The sequence below is a fragment of the Scomber japonicus genome, chromosome 8, assembly GCF_027409825.1.
Source record: "Scomber japonicus isolate fScoJap1 chromosome 8, fScoJap1.pri, whole genome shotgun sequence".
In the NCBI taxonomy this organism is placed as follows: Eukaryota; Metazoa; Chordata; class Actinopteri; order Scombriformes; family Scombridae; genus Scomber; species Scomber japonicus.
The window spans coordinates 34110888-34135400 of NC_070585.1; the positions used below are offsets into that span (position 1 = coordinate 34110888).

The following is a 24513-nucleotide window of genomic DNA, read 5'->3' on the forward strand; positions in this document are numbered from 1 at the left end:
TGTAAATGGAGTCTTGCCACAGTAACAGATGAGCAGGTAAATGTTTGGTTGGTTCCTGGTTGTGTGTCTGAGGTCTATGTGGATCCAGATCAGCAGGTCTGAGTGGATCCAGATCAGCAGGTCTGTGTGAGGTCTGACAGCAGACAGCAGGGAAACATCAGGGTGCATTATGGGAAACATCAGGTTGCATTATGGGAAACATCAGGGAGCATTATGGGAAACATCAGGGAGCATTATGGGAAACATCAGGTTGCATTATGGGAAACATCAGGGAGCATTATGGGAAACATCAGGGAGCATTAAGGGTGTGAAGTTATTAAACTTAACGAGGCTCTCTAATTGGAGCTGAGACCAACACAAACAGCCAATGAGGGTCCAACTCAATCTAAGCTCATTAAATCTCATTACAACCGTTTAACTAATAACAGACTTCACACCGCTCAGCTGTGTCTGGACTCTGGTTGCCATGGTGATTAATTGTCTGGTGTTAATGCCAGGAGTCATAAAAGTGTTTCCAACCTGTCAGAGTTTCCTCCATTTACTGCTGAAGTCACATGATCACACTTCACTACCTACTACCTAACCCTAACCCTACTTCACTGTGAGAGGATTTCTTCAGACATCACATTTCTTTATTTCACAGCTTTGCTCTCTGAAATAAAGAATGAATCCAGATGAGTGTTTTCTTCTTTCCTCTCCCATTAATCATCTCAGCAGCCCTCACATTTATCTGCTGACCCTTTGGAGGGGCCCCAGCCCTAGGTTGGGAACCACTGGGCTAAAGTAGCTCATCATCGGAGCCAACTCACCACCAGGTGGTGATCAGTTGACAGCTCTCTTCACCCGAGTGTCCAAGACATGCGGCCGCAAGTCCGACGACACGACTACAAAATCAATCATGGAACTGCGGCCTAGGGTGTCCTGGTGCCAAGTGCACATATGGACCCCCCCCCCCCCCCCCTTATGCTTGAACATGGTGTTCGTTATGGACAACCTGTGACGAGAACAGAAGTCCAATAACAGAACACCACTCGGGTTCAGATCGGGGGGGCCGTTCCTCCCAATCACACCCCTCCAGGTCTCACTGTCGCTGCCAACGTGAGCGTTGAAGTCCCCCAGCAGAACGAGGGAATCCCCAGAGGGAGACTCTCCAGCCCCCCCCCCCGCCCCCCCCTCCCCTCCAGCCCCCCCTCCAAGGAGTCCAAGAAGGGAGGATACTCTGAGCTGCTGTTTGGACCATAGGCACAAACAACAGTCAGGATCCGCCCCCCCCCACCCGAAGGCAGAGGGAGGCCACCCTCTCGTCTACCGGGGTAAACTCCAACATACAGGCACCAAGCCGGGGGGCAATAAGTATTGCCCCCCCTGCCCGGCGCCTCTCACCAGTGGCAACTCCAGAGTGGAAGAGAGTCCAACCCCTCTGGAGGAGACTGGTTCCAGACTGGTTCCATACTGGTTCCAGAGCCCTTGCTGTGCGTCGAGGTGAGGCCGACTACATCTAGCCGGAACTTCTCAACCTCACGCACCAGCTCAGACTCCTTCCCCACCAGAGAGGTGACGTTCCACGTCCCTAGAGCTAGCTTCTGCAGCCGAGGGTCGGACCGCCAAGGCCCCTCCCATGGGTGGTGGGTCCATTGGAAGGGGGTCCCATGTTCCCTCTTCAGGCTATGCTCGGCTGGGCCCCATGAGTGGAGGCCTGGCCACCAGGCGCTCGCCATTGAGCCCCAACCCCAGGCCTGGCTCCAGGGGGGGCCACTGTGACCTGCGTCCGGGCGAGGGACACTTTTATTCATCATAAGGGTCTTGTGAGCTACGTTTTGTCTGGCCCCTCCCCCCGGACCTGTTTGCCACGGGAGACCCTACCAGGGGCATAAAGCCCCGAACTGAGCTCCTGGGGTCATCGGGACATGCAAACCCCTCCACCACGATAAGGTAGCAGCTCAGGGGGAAAAAACTAAACTCATTTAATTCAATTTAAAATGATTTGTTAGAAGGTTTCATAAACTCCTGATTCCTCGTGTTGTGTGATGGTTGTTTAAAGGTTCATTTCTGAGACATTAAAGAGGAATTTGAAGCTGATGTGATTAAAGTTGAGGAGGATTGTGTTTGTCAGCTCTGAGGTGAAATGTGAGCAGCTCTCCTGCAGCGAGCAGCAGCTGTCCTTCATTATCTGCTGCTGTCACTCATCTCTGCACAAACACGGCTCCGCAGCGCAGACAGGAAATAAAAGATCCTGTTCCTTCTGATAAACAACAAAAAGCTGCTGATTTAATGAAGTCTGCTCAACATGTTTAAATAAGATGAAGAGATTACCGACGCTGACTCAGGTTTCTGCTGCAAGAAGATCAAACTGCACAAGTTCAGACTGAAAGAAACCACGAAATAAAATAGAGACACTGAGATTCATTTCATTTTGTGATTGGTTCATTCAAACCTAAAGAAACAGCCAATGGCATCATCCAGTTACTCTGTTATATCATTATGGTTTAAATAATATAATATAATATAAACAGTAGATTCCTCTCTATAATAAAGGATCTGATGTGATGGACTGTAAAACCTGAACCTCCACAGTAACCAGTGACTCCAGCTGGCAGATAAATGACTTCACATCTCAGCTTTAGGTTCATACTCTGAGTCTCTGCTTCAAGCATCGGTTCAGCCTCTGACTCTAACAGGCCGTTTCTGTTCCTGTCTCTTTAAATGAGAAGATCAGAACAGGAAATCAATAAAAGCTGAAGATTCCTCGTCTGTAATGAAGGAAAAACTAGAGCTCATGATTATTGATGACTAAAATGTTTATTTGATATTCAAACTCAGTAAAATAATAAACTTTAACTGAAATGACATCATCTGTTTTCTTTTCTGTGAGGCGTTCACTGCCTCACATTAAAACCTGTAAAACAAAGCTTGTTTCTGTTGGACTCTGCTGCTGTTCACCTGGATCACATTAATGTTTCATAACTGTGATCCTGCAGCAGCTTCACTGTGAGCGTGCACGTAGGAAACGTGCACAGATTACCAGCAGCTACTGTACTGCAGTCTGAGGTACTGTAGTGTTTCCATGTGATGCTACTTTATACATCTCAGAGTACTGCAGTACTTTTACTGTAATACTGCATACTACACCACTATAATACTGCAGTACTTTTACTGTAATACTGCATACTACATCACTATAATACTGCAGTACTTTTACTGTAATACTGCATACTACATCACTATAATACTGCAGTACTTTTACTGTAATACTGCATACTACATCACTATAATACTGCAGTACTTTTACTTTGTAATAAAGTATTTTAAACTTGTAGTATTTGTACTTCTTCCTCTGCAGATTACAGATGATGTAAATCAGCGTGGCGGCTGTGACGCGTCGACGCTTTTCAGCCTTTATACAAACCAGCAGAGAACGATGTGAACCCAGCCTGAACTCTGAGGCTTTATTCATGTAGACACACACACACACACACACACACACACACACACACACACACACACACACACACACACACACACACACACACACACACACACACACACACACACACACACACACACACAGACACACACACGTACACACACACACACACAGACACACACACGTACACACACACACACACACAGACACAGTAACACACACACACACACACCTACACACACACACATGTACACAAATACACACGCACACACAGTAACACACACACACACAGACACACACACACACGCACACACAGTAACACACACACACACAGGGACACACACACACAGACACACAGACACACAGACACACACACAGACACACACACACACAGACACACACACACACACAGACACACACACACACACAGACACACACACACAGACACACACACACACACAGACACACACACACACAGACACACACACACACAGACACACACACACACACAGACACACACACACAGGTTTCAGAGCTCATTTTTTCAGCTTTATTTTACAAAAACACAAAAGGAAAAAAAAATCCTAAAAACCTCCAGAATCCGTTCAGACCTGCCGACATGCTGCAGGACGTCAGAGTACACAACACTTTATCTTACACACCTCAAAGTTCAGAAAGTGACATTTGGTCAAAACTAGTTTTTTTTTTTGTTTTTAGTTTTTTTTTACAGAACACATAAAACGAGCTGGTTTAACATCGGAGTCAGTTTGAGTTCAGAAAGCACCGATAAAACCTTCAGTCCGTCGGCGCGTCGACTCAAACCGGCTCCGATCTTAACTCAGTGAGCTTTAGAGTGTAGCATCAACATGAACACTGCTTTGATTTAAAACAACAACAAAAAGTATAAAAAGCAACTGAAACACGTCTTCAAACAATAATTCTTCTTCTTCTGTCTGAGAAATTTAAAAAAAGCAGAAAAATCCCCCTCAGATCCTCAAACCTCCCAAAAACCTCCCAAAAACATCCTGAACTCACGATAACCTTACGATAACTGAAGCCTTTATTTCAGCGTCACTCTGAAGAGCAGACAGGAAGCTGTGAAGGAGGGTTAGAGCGCCACCGGTTCGCCCAGTGGCCACTCGCGGTACTGCAGCGTAAAAACAACTCTCCCATAGTCGACCTGTATAAAAGAAACGTCCGTAAAACTGCAGACGGGATCAATTATGACTCTTTATGTTACTGATATTTGATCCATGGAGGTTTTATATGTGTTAACTTTCCTCCAGACAAGAAAATAGATTTATAAATCATCACAATGTAAAGTCTGTGGGCCGCTTTATGCAGCTGTTATAATGAATGTGAGGAGCAAACAGGATTAAATGTGACTCTGCGTCCTCACACAGGAACATTTTGATCTTTACGTCATTCTGGTGAACTTTGACCTGTTGCCCTTGTTCGTACACGACATGTTGTGCCTCCTAGTGGTGAGAAAAGCACATTACAGCATAGAAATCAATCAACAGCTGATCTCCAGACAAACGTGGAGCAGCTTCAAAACCTTTAAATGTTCTGGTTGAAACTTGTATTTATGCTTAATAACATTTGTAGCTTGATTATCGTTGGGAAAGAAACTATTTTATACACTTTCTGTATTTATCAGGTCCGACTAAACCCAGATATCCCAAACAGAAGCCTGGCTCTCAGGAGGTTAAACAATCATTCTTAGTTTTCGACGCCTGCAGACATGAAGAACTGAGGAAGAGAAGTCGACTACGACTCCCAGAGTGCATTTCAGCCAGAGACAGCCAATCACGTGCGCCGCTAACGGTGAGCAGAAGCGAAAGATCACATTTATTTAACAATCTGCAGATTAAATCAGTTCACTTTGAGAACATTCGGTAACCATGGAGACACATTTTGTTCAGCACCAGCAGCCGGGGCTCGTGGGTATCGTAGTAAAGTGAATCATATAAACCGGCGGGATCGAGAGTTTGAAGATCGATTAAAGAAAAATGAGAAATAAAAAGTGAACGCTCTCACTTCAGCCTCCAATCTGCTTCACTTAGTGGTTGCCTACATTTCCCAGAATTCCTTTCAACAACTTGCGTAAACAAACGACAAAAAAAAATAAAATGTGAAGTTTTTATTCTGAATATTAAAGCAGCTGGTTTCTGTCTCCGTGATTAAAGCAGAGCCAGAAACTAACAGCAGGAGCGTCGGAGGCTTAAAGGGGGATTTTTCTCTTTTTGTGTGAGAACCTAAATCTGTTCTTCTTCTTCTTCTTCTTCTCCTCCTTCTTCTTCTTCTTTGGTTGCTCAGATGTTGAGTTGGGACGTGTGTCTCGTCCTCTCGCTCGGTTTAACGGCTGAGGTTCATCGTCCTGCTGGAGCGACTCTTCAGCACCTTCTGGAAAAGATCATCTGGAAACAAACGACAGAAAACATCAAACCAAAGCTCAGAGTGGAATCTACATTGAATCAGACGTTGAGATAAACTCACCGTCTCTGAAGCTCCTGGAGTCGACCTGAGAGAGAAAAGAAGTAAAAACATTAAATAACATGATGATCACCTTCATTAAGTTTCATTTTGTTGATTTATATGTTTTCATTTTATGTTTTTCCAGCTCGTTCAGTAGCTTGTTGTGAAGTTCTGTGACAACATTTATAATAAAAGTTCGACTGATATTAGTAGTTTATATTTAAACTGCTGTAAAATCATTTTTATCCCCAATAATCTGAGAGTCTGTTTATTATAATGATTTAAAGTGTTCTCACCCTGGAGGCAGCAGCTGATCTGAGCGGAGCTGCAGGTCCGTCCGCCTGTTCACGGTCAACCCTCACTGCTGCAGACACACATACCAGACTGTCAACACAAGTCCTGCTTTTCCTTCCTCTTTGTTGCCATGACAACATAAAACATGGATGTACTTCCTCATTGAGGAATGTTGTTGTGATGTTTTACAGTCTCTACATTCACACCTCATTGGTTCTAAACCTTTATTAAAAACATGTTAGAGAAATCCCCCACTATAGCTGGATGGCATAAGGTTATTTTTGACATGTTACCCATGGAATACTTAACATACAGGTCCAGAGGTATGACTCAGGTTTTCTACAGGATCTGGTCCCCTTTTTTGACTTATATTGGGACAAGACTAGCTGTGATTGTATTGAAGGGCCTGGTGGACCATAAGTGAGAACATACAGTATGGATCAATTCATTCATAGCGGGCTACCTGAGTTACTATGCACTTGATGTCAGTGATGCTGCTGTAGTGGAATGTAAAAAAAAAAAAAGGATGCTGTCTTTGGGGGGTACTCCCCCCACTCTTTTTTCTGTATATCATATACGATTCTGTTGCTAATGTATGACCTGACCCTATCCCCTGTTGTTCTTGTTGTTTTGGTTGTTTCCATCTGACAGCACTGTTTATTTGTTTTTGTGTCTGTCTTATGTCTGTATGTGTTTATAATGTGTTATGTATATTTGGCTACTCATACTGACATGCTGTATGTGTGAAGGGACTGAAACTGTACTACTTTGTTTTTGCTACATCTGGCATAACCTTCCACTCTTGTCTCCCTAGCCTGCACTGTATATTTTTGTATGTTGTTTTTGTATGTTGTATCTATAGCAACCATAGCACAACCTGTAACTATAGCAACCATAGCACAACCTGTAACTATAGCAACCATAGCACAACCTGATGGTCTGTCTGTGCGTTACATTCCTCATAGAAGTGCTAAACATTGACCTAAAAGTTAAAAGGGTTCAATAGATTTAGTTTATGACACACAGTGACCTCTAGCAAACAGCTGATCAGACCTACGAAGGGTTAAACTCACGCAGAGGTTTGATGATGCTGTTCATGGCGTGAACGACTCCGTTAGTCGCCATCAGGTCAGCGTCGGCCACTGGGATCCTGTTAACGTAGACGGTTTGGTTCCGCTGCAACACAGAGGAGATAATCAATACCCGATCAATGTTATCAGTTATCAGTTATTGATGAGCGGAGAGGAAGGAGGACCGACCACGCCGAGCTCCAGCTTGTCTCCCTGCAGAGGTTTCAGTCTGGTGTGAGATCCACTGACGCCTCCGCTCACCAGCATCCCTTCACCGAGGTGATACCTGAGCACCGCTGACAGCTCCTGAGGGTTTCCTACAACCACGGTGACAAAGTTACATTACTTATTTTAAACAGAGTAACTAGTAATCTATTACATTTCCACAGTAACCTTCTCAACTCTGCTGTTATTTAAAGTCAACTCTTGATCTTGAAGTTAAAGTTAGAGTCTCATGAACGCTCTGTGACGTCGGAGCGAACCTGCATGTCTTTATTAGGCGAGATATTTTATTTATGAAGCACGTTACACATGCAGACGCAGATTTAAGAGAAGTCAAAGCGACACAACACAAACATGAGTCTGGAAGTGAAGCTGCTCGGCTGCTCGGACTCGTTGTATAAACCAGATGTGACTGATTTGGCCGTGAGTCACATAAACAAAACGTCTGAGGACCAAACAAGGAGCCGAACGCCAGCGAGACGCAAACCCAGCCGCCTCTGTTTATCTGACGTTAAAATAACTGATTACACTTCAATTTATTCACTTTTACATTACGCAACGATCTGTACGGAAGGTTTACAATGCCAAAATAAAAAAACTAATCAAAGAAACGGAGACGCATTAATATTGTTTATTTCATTTTTATGTTGTATTTACTCATCATGTCATAATTAAATTAAAACGTGACACAATAATAATAATAAAAATAATAATGACTGGATGATTGTTTGTGTTCTTTAATTTAGTTTATAAAACACTGAAATTAAATTATCCACTTTATTCACATCGCAGTGAAACACAAATAATTGAATTATTAAACATAAAAACCTTTAAATCTGTTTTCATGTGTTTGATTTGTTGGCATTTAAAGATCTTTATCCATTAACATTCATTTAAATATATAAATATCATGATGAAGGTTCACTGCTGATTTAAAACAGCAGATTGTCTGTTAAACCATTTTTTTAACCATGAAATGTCAATTTTCATCACGGTGCAGTCACATATGTTTCAATGTGCTGTACCTCTAAATATTTTACATTTAAGGCTTTTACACTAATAATCTAAAAGAGTAAAAAGTATAAAATAAGTTTATGTTTTCACCAGAAATTAGGAAACTTTGTTATCGCCTCCACACGTCATGTGATCCGTATCTGATGGTATTACATTTTAATATTGACAGTTATGAACTTCCATATGTTCAGTATTAAAGTCCTCACACAGACTGCAGCTAAAGTTTAATATGTGAGTATCCACAGAAATACAAACTCTATTTATTCATGTCACGTTTTAAACTCCTTCATAATAACATCTATAATATTTCATTTATTTCCTAATGTTCATAATATTCCATCAGCTGCTGTTTCGTACTCACGCATCAGTCTGCTGAATTCAGGCTTTGGCATCGCGTTGAAGGCGTCGTTGGTGGGAGCGAAGAAGGTCATCAACCCCCCCTGCTTGTTCAGCTGCTCCGTCATACCTGCCGTCTGGATCACACCGACCAGGAGGCTGAAAGAGGAAGAGGAACCTTTAGTAACCCTAATAGAACCAGAGTTACTATATCTTAACCTTTAGTAACCCTAATAGAACCAGAGTTACTATATCTTAACCTTTAGTAACCCTAATAGAACCAGAGTTACTATATCGTGACCTTTAGTAACCCTAATAGAACTAGAGTTACTATATCTTAACCTTTAGTAACCCTAATAGAACCAGAGTTACTATATCGTGACCTTTAGTAACCCTAATAGAACCAGAGTTACTATATCTTAACCTTTAGTAACCCTAATAGAACTAGAGTTACTATATCTTGACCTTTAGTAACCCTAATAGAACCAGAGTTACTATATCGTGACCTTTAGTAACCCTAATAGAACTAGAGTTACTATATCTTAACCTTTAGTAACCCTAATAGAACCAGAGTTACTATATCGTGACCTTTAGTAACCCTAATAGAACCAGAGTTACTATATCTTAACCTTTAGTAACCCTAATAGAACTAGAGTTACTATATCTTGACCTTTAGTAACCCTAATAGAACTAGAGTTACTATCGTAACCTTTAGTAACCCTAATAGAACCAGAGTTACTATATCTTAACCTTTAGTAACCCTAATAGAACCAGAGTTACTATATCTTAACCTTTAGTAACCCTAATAGAACCAGAGTTACTATATCTTAACCTTTAGTAACCCTAATAGAACCAGAGTTACTATATCGTAACCTTTAGTAACCCTAATAGAACCAGAGTTACTATATCGTGACCTTTAGTAACCCTAATAGAACCAGAGTTACTATATCTTAACCTTTAGTAACCTTAATAGAACCAGAGTTACTATATCGTAACCTTTAGTAACCCTAATAGAACCAGAGTTACTATATCTTGACCTTTAGTAACCCTAATAGAACCAGAGTTACTATATCTTAACCTTTAGTAACCCTAATAGAACTAGAGTTACTATATCTTAACCTTTAGTAACCCTAATAGAACTAGAGTTACTATATCTTAACCTTTAGTAACCCTAATAGAACTAGAGTTACTATATCTTAACCTTTAGTAACCCTAATAGAACCAGAGTTACTATATCTTGACCTTTAGTAACCCTAATAGAACTAGAGTTACTATATCTTGACCTTTAGTAACCCTAATAGAACTAGAGTTACTATATCTTAACCTTTAGTAACCCTAATAGAACTAGAGTTACTATATCTTAACCTTTAGTAACCCTAATAGAACTAGAGTTACTATATCTTAACCTTTAGTAACCCTAATAGAACCAGAGTTACTATATCTTAACCTTTAGTAACCCTAATAGAACTAGAGTTACTATATCTTAACCTTTAGTAGCCCTAATAGAACCAGAGTTACTATATCTTGACCTTTAGTAACCCTAATAGAACTAGAGTTACTATATCTTAACCTTTAGTAACCCTAATAGAACTAGAGTTACTATATCTTGACCTTTAGTAACCCTAATAGAACTAGAGTTACTATATCTTGACCTTTAGTAACCCTAATAGAACCAGAGTTACTATATCGTGACCTTTAGTAACCCTAATAGAACCAGAGTTACTATATCTTAACCTTTAGTAACCCTAATAGAACTAGAGTTACTATATCGTGACCTTTAGTAACCCTAATAGAACTAGAGTTACTATATCTTGACCTTTAGTAACCCTAATAGAACTAGAGTTACTATATCTTAACCTTTAGTAACCCTAATAGAACCAGAGTTACTATATCTTGACCTTTAGTAACCCTAATAGAACTAGAGTTACTATATCTTAACCTTTAGTAACCCTAATAGAACTAGAGTTACTATATCTTAACCTTTAGTAACCCTAATAGAACCAGAGTTACTATATCTTGACCTTTAGTAACCCTAATAGAACTAGAGTTACTATATCTTAACCTTTAGTAACCCTAATAGAACCAGAGTTACTATATCGTGACCTTTAGTAACACTAATAGAACCAGAGTTACTATATCGTGACCTTTAGTAACCCTAATAGAACCAGAGTTACTATATCGTGACCTTTAGTAACCCTAATAGAACTAGAGTTACTATCTTGATCTTTAGTAACCCTAATAGAACTAGAGTTACTATATCTTAACCTTTAGTAACCCTAATAGAACCAGAGTTACTATATCTTAACCTTTAGTAACCCTTATAGAACCAGAGTTACTATATCTTAACCTTTAGTAACCCTAATAGAACTAGAGTTACTATATCTTAACCTTTAGTAACCCTAATAGAACCAGAGTTACTATATCTTAACCTTTAGTAACCCTAATAGAACTAGAGTTACTATATCTTAACCTTTAGTAGCCCTAATAGAACCAGAGTTACTATATCTTGACCTTTAGTAACCCTAATAGAACTAGAGTTACTATATCTTAACCTTTAGTAACCCTAATAGAACTAGAGTTACTATATCTTGACCTTTAGTAACCCTAATAGAACTAGAGTTACTATATCTTGACCTTTAGTAACCCTAATAGAACCAGAGTTACTATATCGTGACCTTTAGTAACCCTAATAGAACCAGAGTTACTATATCTTAACCTTTAGTAACCCTAATAGAACTAGAGTTACTATATCGTGACCTTTAGTAACCCTAATAGAACTAGAGTTACTATATCTTGACCTTTAGTAACCCTAATAGAACTAGAGTTACTATATCTTAACCTTTAGTAACCCTAATAGAACTAGAGTTACTATATCTTAACCTTTAGTAACCCTAATAGAACTAGAGTTACTATATCTTAACCTTTAGTAACCCTAATAGAACCAGAGTTACTATATCTTAACCTTTAGTAACCCTAATAGAACCAGAGTTACTATATCTTGACCTTTAGTAACCCTAATAGAACCAGAGTTACTATATCGTGACCTTTAGTAACCCTAATAGAACCAGAGTTACTATATCTTAACCTTTAGTAACCCTAATAGAACCAGAGTTACTATATCGTGACCTTTAGTAACCCTAATAGAACTAGAGTTACTATATCGTGACCTTTAGTAACCCTAATAGAACTAGAGTTACTATCTTGATCTTTAGTAACCCTAATAGAACTAGAGTTACTATATCTTAACCTTTAGTAACCCTAATAGAACCAGAGTTACTATATCTTAACCTTTAGTAACCCTTATAGAACCAGAGTTACTATATCTTAACCTTTAGTAACCCTAATAGAACTAGAGTTACTATATCTTAACCTTTAGTAACCCTAATAGAACCAGAGTTACGATCGTGACCTTTGTTCTACCTCACACAGGCTCCGTCCTTCGCTCTCCCTTTAAGGAGCCAAGCATTGAGGGGCGAACCCAAAATGGGCAACGTGCCCATGAAACAGGATGTTAATGATTTATCCACCAGAGACAAACTTCAGTCTGCTGCTTAGTTTATAAACTGCTGCTTTAATGCATTAGAGGATTAAGAGCAGAGAGAAGAGAAGACTGTTTTCATCTGTGATCAAACAGCTGAGAGTTGTTAGTGAGCAGCTGAGCGTCAGAGAGGTGAAAACATCCGCCATGATAAACTCTCACCTGAAGCGGTCGTCAGCCTTCAGCACGTCCATCACGGTTCCCATCGGGGGGGTGAGAACTTTGTCCACGGTGAACATGGTGGCATAGCGTCCTAACTTATCATGGGCGGCGATGCAGGCGTTCTCGATGCAGAGGTTCTACAGAGAACACGGAGAACAGGTTGGTTCATACACGCTGGAGACACGTTAGCATACGTTAAGGTACACGCCCAGCATGCTCTTTAACTGTAACCATGGAGATGATTTAAGGTCTGTTTCTGGTTTGAGGTGATCTGGGACACATTGGACCACATTAACGTCCTGAACAGCTGGAACTACTCGTCCATGTCGCGAAACTGTGAGAAACAAATCAGTTTTTATGAGATGTGACCAAAAACTCATCAAAGCTGTTACAGTTCATCCTGAGAGGAACATGAACGAGATGTTTCAACTGACACACTCATATTTACCGTCCTCACACACGCTGCTGCTAACACGCTAACACAACGTAACACACACACACACACACACACACACACACACACACACACACACACTCTAACACACTCTGCTGCTAACACGCTAACATAACGTAACACACATACACACACACGCTGCTGCTAACACGCTAACATAACGTAACACACATACACACACACGCTGCTGCTAACACGCTAACATAACGTAACACACACACACACACACACACACACACACACACACACACGCTAACACAACGTAACACACACACACAGAGAGACACACACACACACACACACACACTAACATAACGTAACACACACTTGTGATGTAGAGGCAGGAGGTCATAAAAGAGGTGAAGAAGGACAAATGTGAATGTGTCAGTCTGTCTGTGTCTCACACACACACACACACACACACACACACACACACACACACACACACACACACACACACACACACACACACACACACACACACACACACACACACACACACACACACACACACACACACACACACAGATGGTGCCTGGAAAGATTTAGCCGTGGTGGGAACAGGAAACTTCTTGTGGTCTGCAGAGTTCATTACTGAGCAGAAATGTGAGCAGCCACCCACGACTCAGACCTGCAGCCTGTAGACTGATGGTTGAGTCTGTGGACGTCTGAAGACAGCAGCTCACACCTCGCAAACTGTTTTGTGACATTTTATGAACCAAATAATTGATTCATTGATTCATAGAAAAGAAATCTGGCAGGTGAGTTAACATTAGTAATAATCAGGGTTTGAGCTAAAGAGGTTTTGAGGTTATAGTTTGAACATTAAGGTTCCTGAAATAAATGATCATCTCACAGTTGTGTTTATTCACTCATTACGTGCCAGTTTCTGAAGTGATGTGATGTGATGTGAAGTGATGTGAAGTGATGTGATGGTTCCAGTAGTACATAGTGTGTGTTGTTTTCCACAGTGACCGTGCAGCTGACCGTTCATGTGATGTAAACTATGGCTCTGCTGAAAGGAATCTAAACTCTAGTTATAATCATTAGTTGCATCACTTGTCAGTTAATCATCTTATAAACAGTGAGACATGATGACATCATCTCACTGTCTTCTTCTTCTGCAGCAGTTTAACGGCACTGAACTCCAACTGTTCATCTGTTAATATTCACACGTTCCACTTTCAGGATTTTCCAGGAATTCAAATGTTCACTTCAGATGAAACTCTAATGTGTAATGATGGCGTCTCCGTCCTCCCAGCTGTGAGGCTCTTGTTCCGATCGGTGGGGGGTCCCACCTCATCCTGGAGGCTCCTACATGCAAAGCTTTCATTTGATGACCAACATCACCACAAGATGCTTTAGATGATGTCATCACCACATGTGGTTTCTGTAATGAGGCTGCAGACGTGCGGTTTAAAATCTCACTGAAGTACAGTTTGATGTAAGTGATCAGTGTCTGTGTAACTGTCAGAGCTGATCCTTAGTTTATTTGTTGGTAACAAGACGCAGAAACAGAAACTCTGTGACCTCATGACATCATCACCGAGGATGATTTATGGCTCCTGGAAACAGATGATCCACCCGGCAACAGACGACACGGCAACACTCACTCACAGCAGCTTCAGCAAGAAAACTCAAGATGTTCAATCAACAGCTGACACACACACACACACACACACACGCACACGCACACGCACACACACGCACGCGCACACGCACACATACACATACACGCACACGCACACGCACACGCACACGCACACACACACACACACACACACACACAGACACACACACACACACACACAAAGAGCAGCTTCTTCTATCATCTGGAAAAAGTCTGAGGTCAGCACAGAGGAGGAAGATCCAGGAAACATGAAAAACCGCTGCGTCTCATTACAGAAATGAAAATGTCATTATTTGTGCAGGAGACGAAGAACATCAGGAGAACATCAGGAGAACATCAGGAGAACATCAGGAGATCATTTAGGCGGCTTCTTGTTCTGAGTCAGCTGACATCGAACAACCGGAACAACGTCCGACGAGCCAAATCTGCTCCACACATCCTGACTCAGACAGATGTGAAGTTTCCTCTGCAGACAAACGCTCCAAAAACAACATCCAGTTTTCAAATTAGCAGCGTGTCGGTGGCTCCGGGTCAGATGGAAACATCTCAGCTGGGCTGCATCATCATCATCATCATCATCATCCTCTCTGATTATTGGATTAGTCACTCGATTGATAAAGTCGGTGGATCACTGAGAGTCCAAACTGGAACTGACACTCTGCTCTTTTATTTTTTATATTTAGTCTTGATGTCTTTGAGTTGAAGACAAAAGAAACCAGAAAATATTCACATTAAAAAGTTGGAATAAGACGAATTGGGCTTTTATCACAATAGTGGTCGATTAAGGCGGTGTCAGAAATCTGCTCTCTGTATAATAAACACTACAAACTTCACTCAGCACAAGATCAGACCTTTTATTTCAACGATGTCGATCAGTGAGACACAACTTAGAGGTCTGGATATGTTTTCCCAGTTTAGAAAAAGCTAAGGTAAGAGAAACACTGGACTAGTTACTGATACTTCAACAGGAACAGTTAGTGGATTGATGCAATGTTGAATTACTAAATATTTTGTAGCTTATTTTATGATAAATTCCTGTTGAAAATGTGAATTACAGCAGGTATAGAAGCTCATTTATCTGTAAATCTTACGCATCATCATCATCATCATGCATAAAACATTTAGTAGTCGGTGATATGAGCTCTATGCAGGACCATTAAGGCCTTAAAAATGTTGTATTCAATATGTTTTTATTTATCTAAGACTCTAAAAATCTAAATTCATATATGCAGTGTTGTCACTCATGTCACTTATTTTCTGGCAATTATTTGTTGTTTCAGACTTTAAAGGGTTAAAATGTGGAGCATTGCATTGTGGGATTGTTAGCAGACACTAGTGAACGTGACATGGACGCTGGTTGTTCTCTCCATGGTGGAATATTTGAGGCTCTAATGTTATAATGTGGAGATATTTACTCAGATAAACTGGTGGCTTTGATCCTCTGACTCTTCCTGTAGCGCCACCAGCTGCCCATTTCACTCTCTCCAATAATCTGATTTATTATCAAAGGTCTGCAGAACTAATGACAGCTGGTTAGGAGCAGTAAGTTCAACTGACTGCAGACGTTCAGTCCAGAAAACAGCTGAAGAAGAAGAAAAGTCGTTCTTACGTTTCTGTAGACGAAGACTCTGAGTTTGAGTCCTCCGAGCGTCTCCAGCTCCTGACCGTCATACAGAGACTTGGAGGACAGCTGCTCCTTCAGGATGTGATTGGTCATCAGCCTCCTCATGTCGGGCGTCATCGTCAGACTTCCTGTTAGAGAACAAACAGGTGAACAGGTCACATGACGGCAGGCTGGTACCGGAGGTCAAAGGTCGAGATGTACACATAGAGGGGGACGGGGGACGGGGGGGGGGGGGGGTTACCTTTGAAGCCGTCGTTCAGAGGAGCCAGCATGGTCAGAGCCTCCGAGCCCGTCAGGTGAGAGCTCAGGCCGGCGTCAACGAAAAGCTTGGTTGCCGTGGCAACAGTTGAACCTTCGGCGAGCTCCAGGAGAGTTTTGGCTGCGAGATAAGTTAAGAGTTTAAGTTTCAAACTTCTTAAATATGAATATTTTCTCTTTTTTTTGTTTTCTGTGACAATAAACTGAATATCTGAATATCTTCCCTACTACTGAAGGATTCGGTTTAGTAGTACTGGTAGTACTGGTGGTATCAGTAGTATCGGTAGTATTGGTAGTATCGGTAGTACTGGTAGTATTGGTGGTACTGGTAGTATCGGTAGTATCGGTGGTATCAGTAGTACTGGTAGTACTGGTAGTACTGGTAGTACTGGTAGTATCAGTAGTACTGGTAGTATCGGTAGTATCGGTGGTATCAGTAGTACTGGTAGTATTGGTGGTACTGGTAGTATCAGTAGTACTGGTAGTATCGGTAGTATCGGTGGTATCAGTAGTACTGGTAGTACTGGTAGTACTGGTAGTACTGGTAGTATCGGCAGTACTGGTAGTATCGGTAGTATCGGTGGTATCAGTAGTACTGGTAGTACTGGTAGTACTGGTAGTACTGGTAGTATCAGTAGTACTGGTAGTACTGGTAGTATCAGTAGTACTGGTAGTACTGGTAGTACTGGTAGTACTGGTAGTATCGGTAGTACTGGTAGTATCGGTAGTACTGGTAGTATCAGTAGTACTGGTAGTACTGGTAGTATCAGTAGTATCTGGTAGTACTGGTAGTACTGGTAGTACTGGTAGTATTGGTAGTATCAGTATTACTGGTAGTACTGGTGGTATCAGTAGTATCAGTAGTACTGGTAGTATTGGTAGTATCAGTAGTACTGGTAGTACTGGTGGTATTGGTAGTAGTATCAGTAGTATCAGTGGTATCGGTAGTATCTGGTAGTATTGGTAATATTGGTAGTATCAGTAGTACTGGTAGTATCAGTGGTATCGGTAGTATTGGTGGTATTGGTAGTAGTATCAGTAGTATCAGTACCTGAGTCTGGGATGAGCAGCTCGTTGATGTAGTGGATGACTCCGTTGGTTCCCAGCTGGTCCTTCTTGGTGATGATGGCTTTCCCGTTCAGAGTCATCTGGTCTCCGTCACAGCCGACCTCCAGCACGGTGCCCTGCAGCGTCTCCATCGGCGTCCCCGACACGATGGACTCTGCACACTGCATGTTCTTCAGGATGTGGTAGTTCAGCAGGTCTGTGGGGGGGGGGGGGGGGGGGGGGGGGGGGGGGGCAGGAGAACAACATCAGCCGACTGTCAGAGCAACAAACCGGTCTGCGCCTGACTGAAGTCTCACTGCATCCGCTCACATTTTGCAGTGTTCAAGTTAGCATGCTTCTCTGGCTATTCTGACCCACAATCCTCTGCGTCACAAGGACTGAGCCGCTGAGAGAGCTCGGACCAATCACAGCGCAGCAACAAATGAAGGCCAACTCTGTGCATACTGCATGCAACAGTACGTACTTTGTAAGGGCAGCTGCTGTACATACTAAAAGTAAAAAGTAGGAGTATTCAGAGCGCCTCCTGCTGGTCACCTTTCAGAGCCACAGGGTCTCCCAGGATCCTGTTCAGGGTCTGTGGAGGAATCTTCTCAAAGGCTTCGTTGGTGGGAGCGAAGATGGTGTACTGACCCTCGCTCTCCAAGATGTTGGTCAGACCTGCGGCAGCGATGGCCGTCTGAGACACACAAGAGCACAAGAGCAGCACAGTTATGATCAAGAACAAGATCATTTATACAATCAAACCATAAACCAACGAGTCATTTTCACTCTTTACAGACGATACAATAAATATCGTTGAGTGTCGTTGTAATGACTAATAAGAAGTGTTTGTTTTAGTGAGATGTGGAACATTTTGAGTTATAATACTATTTACATCTGGTAATAATGAGAAAATACAACAATGTAACAGACAAATTCTCATTATAATAAGAAATTGAGCAACATCGAGGCATTTAAACTTCGACTGTCTCTTCAGGAAACACCTGACATCTTTAACACTGGAACACACTGACTCATTGATATATTGATATATTGCCAGATGTACTCACACGCAGTGTTTCCAGGTCGTCGTCGACATCGATGAGCGTGTGCACGTTGTTGGAGATGGCGGTGATGACGCGGTCGACCACGTGCACGATGCCGTTGGTGGCGTGTTGGTCAGGTTTGATCAGACGAGCGCAGTTCACCGTCACAATCTGAAGAGGACAGAAGAAATCTGATCAGTTATTCCAACGGCAGCTTCACAGGGTTCGGGTTAGCAGGTTTAAGATGTGGAAATAAACTCTACACTCAACGGCTCCAGATAAATAACAGTCAGACCAGAACAACATGACTCAGACTGCTTCGTCATCTCAGCTTTAAAAACTAGCTGATCAAAAAAACCCAAAGCAAAGGTTTACAGTGAACATGGATTTAATGACTCTGTGGAGAGTATGAGACGGTTGTATTTGGTTTGCAGTGAAACAGCGACCATAATGAAAAGTAGGAACTCAAAATGCCACCAAACACGGCGGTTTGGAACCAAACGATCCAAAACACACACAAAGAACCACAAAACCGAACCGAGTGAAGTCGTCATCGTTCCCTCCAGGAAAATATGACTTTGCAATAATTCGCAAAGTCAAGAAATCGCTGCAATATTTCCAACAGTTTGCCATTTTGCTCAATTACCACAACTTACCACAACATGAAATGTCCAAATACAACAGACCTCTTGTAATTTGGACCAATTGTGGCATTTGGTGTGGTGGTATCTTACGTCATCCAGTACAGTATTTCCTTTGTTAGACAACTTTGAGCTCAAGGTTCCCAAGTTCAGAAAATACATTAAACACTGGCTCTGAAATACAGTTTCTGTCATATGCAGGAAGTCAGAACATGTGACTGTTCATCAGCAGGAGTTTAACAAAAAACAGCAAATCTTTACTTCCAATTTTTTCCAATTTCTGATTTCTAAGAAAAGCAGAAATCCTGCAGGGAGACTTCTGCTGTTTGGATGCTTTTACTTTAAGTTACTTCTAGTTAATTCATTTTCTACAAACGTATCTTATAATGAACTTTATCATTGAAACTTTGTGATTTTCGTCTGTCTGAGACTAAAGACTCTTTGGTTGTCAATCCAAAATGGCGCCACAGTGATGTCATAGTGAGACTTGTCCAATGAGAGCAGACCTTCCAAAAGAGCTCATAAAACATCACAAACTGTTGGAAGGACTCATGGCTCCGATTAATACACATTTCATCCTGTGACGCTTCTTTAATGGACCTGAAACCTGCAGTACTGTGTGTGTGTGTGTGTGTGTGTGTGTGTGTGTGTGTGTTACTGTGTGTGTGTGTGTGTGTGTGTGTGTGTGTGTGTGTGTGTGTGTGTGTGTGTGTGAGACGCAGCACTGACCCCGTTGGAGTAGTGGTGGATGTGGACGTGGAAGTCCTGGTACATGGAGGCAAAGGAGGATCCGTGTCGGAGCTCCTCGGAGGTCAGCCGGCGGTTCACCATGTGGTAATGAAGAGCGTTGAGCAGCTCGATGTTCACGTTGCTCACCAGAGCGTCGAGGATCTCCTGCAGCGCCACCAACACAGTCAGAGGTAAAGGTTAGGGAACGTTGTCTGTACCCGAAGGTTTGGCTTCATCCAACAGGTCAGACTCATAATAACAGTGAAAAGGTAAAGTGCCATCAGTGCATCCTTTCAAAGTGCAGGATCTTATCATTTAAACCTTTATAATACTCAATAAATATGAATTATAAAAAATAAAAACTGCAGCGTCATTAATTCAGTTTAATTTAGAGTAAGTTTTTGTTTCTCTCTCCAACATCTGATGGGACAAAGCACTTTGTTCTGCAGGCTGGGTTTGTATCTGCTGATGGTGTAACCCTGACCCTAACCCTATCTGCTGACGGTGTAACCCTGACCCTGTATCTGCTGACGGTGTAACCCTGACCCTGACCCTATCTGCTGACGGTGTAACCCTAACCCTGACCCTATCTGCTGACGGTGTAACCCTAACCCTGACCCTGACCCTGACCCTATCCTTGCTGGTTTACAGGGATTCTGGATCCAGCTGAGGTTCTGGTGACGGGTCCAGCTGGTTTTGGGGCGGTGGATGGGGGGGTCTGGTGGATGTCTGGCAGTACTGGTGCTGATGATGCTACTGGGTGGTGTTGCTGCGGAGCGACGGTGGCCTGAAGGTTTGACATGGTTCAGACTGCACAGTTAAATCTAGCAGCAGTGGTTCTTCCTTCGTTCCCACGGAGACGCCTCGGAGCCAGACGGAGCCGCTCAGACCGAGCCGCTCAGACGGAGCCGCTCAGACCGAGCTGCTGCTGGTCTCCTGCAGAGCTTCAGGTGTAATTATGTGCAGCTGTGATCATAAAGGTTTAAATAAAGTTTTAAAAATGAGTTGTAAGAACAGGGTTTTCCGCAGAAAATGTGTTAGTTAAGGTGGTGGGGAGCCGGGGGGGGTCTTGTCAAAAGTAGGCTATAAGAGAGCCGAGTGTAAATGGTAAACGCCACTAGCCTTAATGGAGTGGACAAAATATTAGGAACACCATTCAATATAATGCACACCATAATCACTCTATAACAGTGGTTCTTAACCTGGGTTCGATCGAACCCTAGGGGTTCGGTGAGTCGGTCTCAGGGGTTCGGCAGAGCCTCATTTTTTTTGAAAATGACATGAGAGTGGCACTTGCTAAGGTGAAGCCACGCATATCTGAACTGGTCTCTCAAAGGCAACAGCAGAAGTCACACTGATTTGCAGGTATGTAATTTGTTGTGAGTTTATGCATTGTGTTGGTTTTGTTCTTTGAACAAGGTGATGTTCATGCACGGCTCATTTTGTGCACCAGTAAAAAAATATATCTATGTCTTGAATTTGAAAAAAAATCATATTTTATTTTTCACTAAAGAGGGGTTCGGTGAATGCGCATATGAAACTGGTGGGGTTCGGTACCTCCAACAAGGTTAAGAACCACTGATCTATAATGAACATTAAGCAGAATTTTCACCTTCTTGTCAAAAAATGTATAAGCTTCATAAATGTAGAATGTATAGCATCTATAGCTGCTGTATTGGATTAAATTAGATTGCACAGGTTAAGTAGTGATATTCAGCTTCAGTAGCATCACGTTTTTGTTGAATCTGCCTCTCTCTCTCTCTCCAGGTCAGGTGAATGAGAAACATCTGAGTGACTTAAAGTTGACGTGTTGTAACATCAGCTGATAAAACGCGCAGCACCGCAGCATTTTACACATTGTGCCGCTAATATCAGCTGTTTAGTTGGAGCCGTTCATTTACTCTGAGCCGATTAGCCTGAAGCTTGTTGCTATAGTAACGTTACAGTTAGATTGAAGCTTGATACTATAGTAACGTCACAGTTAGCCTGAAGCTTGTTGCTATGGTAACGTCACAGTTACCGGTCTGAGGATTAACGTTGTTAATGGTGACGTCACATGGCGCTGTTTGCATTAGTTTTTCAGGCTCCGCTGTTTCTTTCTGAGCAGGTTCTGTCTCAGATGATGTAGATTTATGTTTTAACCAGCGGTCTGTGTTTGTTTCCTTAAACTTAATATCACTGTTAGCCGTTAGCGTGTCTGTGTTATGCTAGCGGGATGTACAAGGAGCTACAGGTGTGTTCAGGGTCGCAGTCAGCCAGTCGGACACAGCGGTTCCGGTCCGCTGCAGACGTTGGTTGGATTTATTTATTTTATTTTATGTCATTAATTTTTTTTGTTTTGTTTGAAGACGTTAGTTAAGGCGGGAGGCGTGTGTTGCTTAGGCGGCCGCCTTAGCTGTAAAGTGCTGTGGGAAACCCTGTAAGAATGCTGCTGTGCGTTTCTTGTGGTTGTTAGGTGATTATTTACTGATAGGACGCTGGTTGTTAGGAGGCTGCTGGTGATGTAAGACATTATGGTCTGCCAAACACACACACACACACACACACACACACACACACACACACGCACACACACACAGCACGACACACGCTGCTAAATAACTTCTGATCAGTCTGATGATGTTTTAATTCAAACATCTTTAAAACCATTAAACCCTAAAACATTCAACATGTACTAGTACCTCTAACAGTACTACAGTAAAGTACTAGTACCTCTAACAGTACTACAGTATAGTACCAGTACCTCTAACTGTACTACAGTAAAGTACTAGTACCTCTAACTGTACTACAGTAAAGTACTAGTACCTCTAACTGTACTACAGTAGAGTACTAGTACCTCTAACAGTACTACAGTAGTAGAGTACTAGTACCTCTAACAGTACTACAGTAGTATAGTACTAGTACCTCTAACAGTACTACAGTAGTATAGTACTAGTACTACAGTAGTATAGTATAGGGGGGGGGGTACTGACGGTGGGCAGGGCGGCCCAGGCCTCGTTGCTCGGGGCGAAGAACGTGAAGCTTCCTGGACCTTCGATCTCGTCTCTCAGCTTCGCTCGGTCGGAGTACATCTGAGTCGTGGTCGCCCCGACGACGCCCAGCGTGTTGTAGATGTTCACCAGAGGCAGCGCTGCAACACACGGGACGGGTCAGACCGGGTCAGACCGGGTTAGGACGGGTCAGGGTGGGTCAGGGTGGGTCAGGATGGGTCAGGGTGGGTCAGGATGGGTCAGGGTGGGTCAGAGTGGGTCAGGGTGGGTCAGGATGGGTCAGGATGGGTCAGGATGGGTCAGGGTGGGTCAGGGTGGGTCAGGATGGGTCAGGATGGGTCAGGATGGGTCAGGGTGGGTCAGGGTGGGTCAGGATGGGTCAGACCGGGTCAGACCGGGTCAGGATGAGTTAATATTTAGGGTCATACCTGCAGGACAGCCCTTCTCTCCAGGGATCTTCTCGTAACCAGGGCAACACTCGTAGGTGATCACTCTGCAGCGGGAGACAAGAAGACAAGAAGACATCAGGACACATCATCACAACCTACTCAACAAGTTCTTCTTCTTCTTCTTCTTCTTCTTCTTCTTCTTCTTCTTCTTCTTCTTCTCCTTCTTCTTCTTCTTCTCCTTCTTCTTCTTCTTCTTCTTCTTCTTCTTCTTCTTCTCCTTCTTCTTCTTCTTCTCCTTCTTCTTCTTCTTCTCTTTGTCTAACATGATTTCAGCCTGAGGAGTAAAGACTATAAACCTTCAGAAGCTCGTAAAGCGTCTCCGTAGCGTTTCTGCTGCAGCAGACACATAAATTCCTGTCTGTGTATAATGATGCTAATAAAGTTATTTAGTTTGTACTGTTTCCATGTGTAAAATAATAATAACCAAGATAACATGAGAAAGTCTCCACGTTGTTTCCATGACAACAGAAACAACCAGCTTCCCACAATCCTCCAGTTTACACAACGCTGACCTCTAGTGACCTCTAGTGACCTCTGGTGACCTCTCAGAGCAGCTGTAATACTGCATACTACATCACTATAATACTGCAGTACTTTTACTGTAATACTGCATACTACATCACTATAATACTGCAGTACTTTTACTGTAATACTGCATACTACATCACTATAATACTGCAGTACTTTTACTGCAGTAAAGTATCTGAGTACTTCTTCCAGCTGTGCTGTTACAGATGTTCAGACTCGGAGGGTCTCGGCAAAGCGTCTGACTCACATGTGTTGTGTAATGACGCGTGGAGGCTGAGCCGTGTGGGCTCATAAAGCTCATTTCCTCAGAGAGAAGAAGAATCTGCACCCAGACCAGACGGGGGGGGGGGGGGGGGGGGGGGGGGGGGGGTCGGGGGGGGGGGGGGGTGGCACACACGCTGCCAGGAAAATAACACTTCCTGCTCACTACAAAATAAATGTCAGGCTGGCAGCCAGTTCCTACAGTACTACCTGCAGCCCCCCCCAACACCAGACCTGCAGCCCCCCCCAACACCTGACCTGCAGCCCCCCCAACACCAGACCTACAGCCCCCCAACACCAGACCTGCAGCCCCCCCAA

The 24513-nt window shown here is 42.8% G+C and overlaps 1 protein-coding gene across 1 annotated transcript; it reads right to left on the minus strand.

The window, feature by feature from the left end:
• Positions 1 to 5720: 5720 nt before the first annotated feature.
• tgfbi (transforming growth factor, beta-induced) lies at positions 5721 to 23443 on the minus strand. The gene is made up of 15 exons (XM_053323748.1): positions 23386 to 23443; positions 22940 to 23097; positions 19968 to 20132; positions 18622 to 18768; positions 18107 to 18248; positions 17556 to 17768; positions 16488 to 16625; positions 16232 to 16374; positions 12539 to 12675; positions 8864 to 8997; positions 7456 to 7583; positions 7270 to 7372; positions 6199 to 6266; positions 5924 to 5948; positions 5721 to 5844 (listed from the first exon to the last, which is right to left on the minus strand). Exons 2-15 carry the CDS (start codon positions 23036 to 23038, stop codon positions 5783 to 5785), a joined length of 1704 nt encoding a protein of 567 aa, XP_053179723.1. The 5' UTR covers positions 23039 to 23097; positions 23386 to 23443; the 3' UTR covers positions 5721 to 5782.
• Between the last annotated feature and the right edge of the window lie 1070 nt (positions 23444 to 24513).

Bases quoted from the DNA above. Each gene is read 5' to 3' on its own strand.
- tgfbi (XM_053323748.1), bottom strand. From the start codon at position 23,038: ATGTACTCCGACCGAGCGAAGCTGAGAGACGAGATCGAAGGTCCAGGA. The intron at 20,133-22,939 runs GTCAGTACCCCC...GTGGCGCTGCAG, and splicing joins CCTGGGCCGCCCTGCCCACC to GAGATCCTCGACGCTCTGGT. The intron at 7,373-7,455 runs GTCGGTCCTCCT...TCTGTGTTGCAG, and splicing joins ACAAGCTGGAGCTCGGCGTG to CGGAACCAAACCGTCTACGT.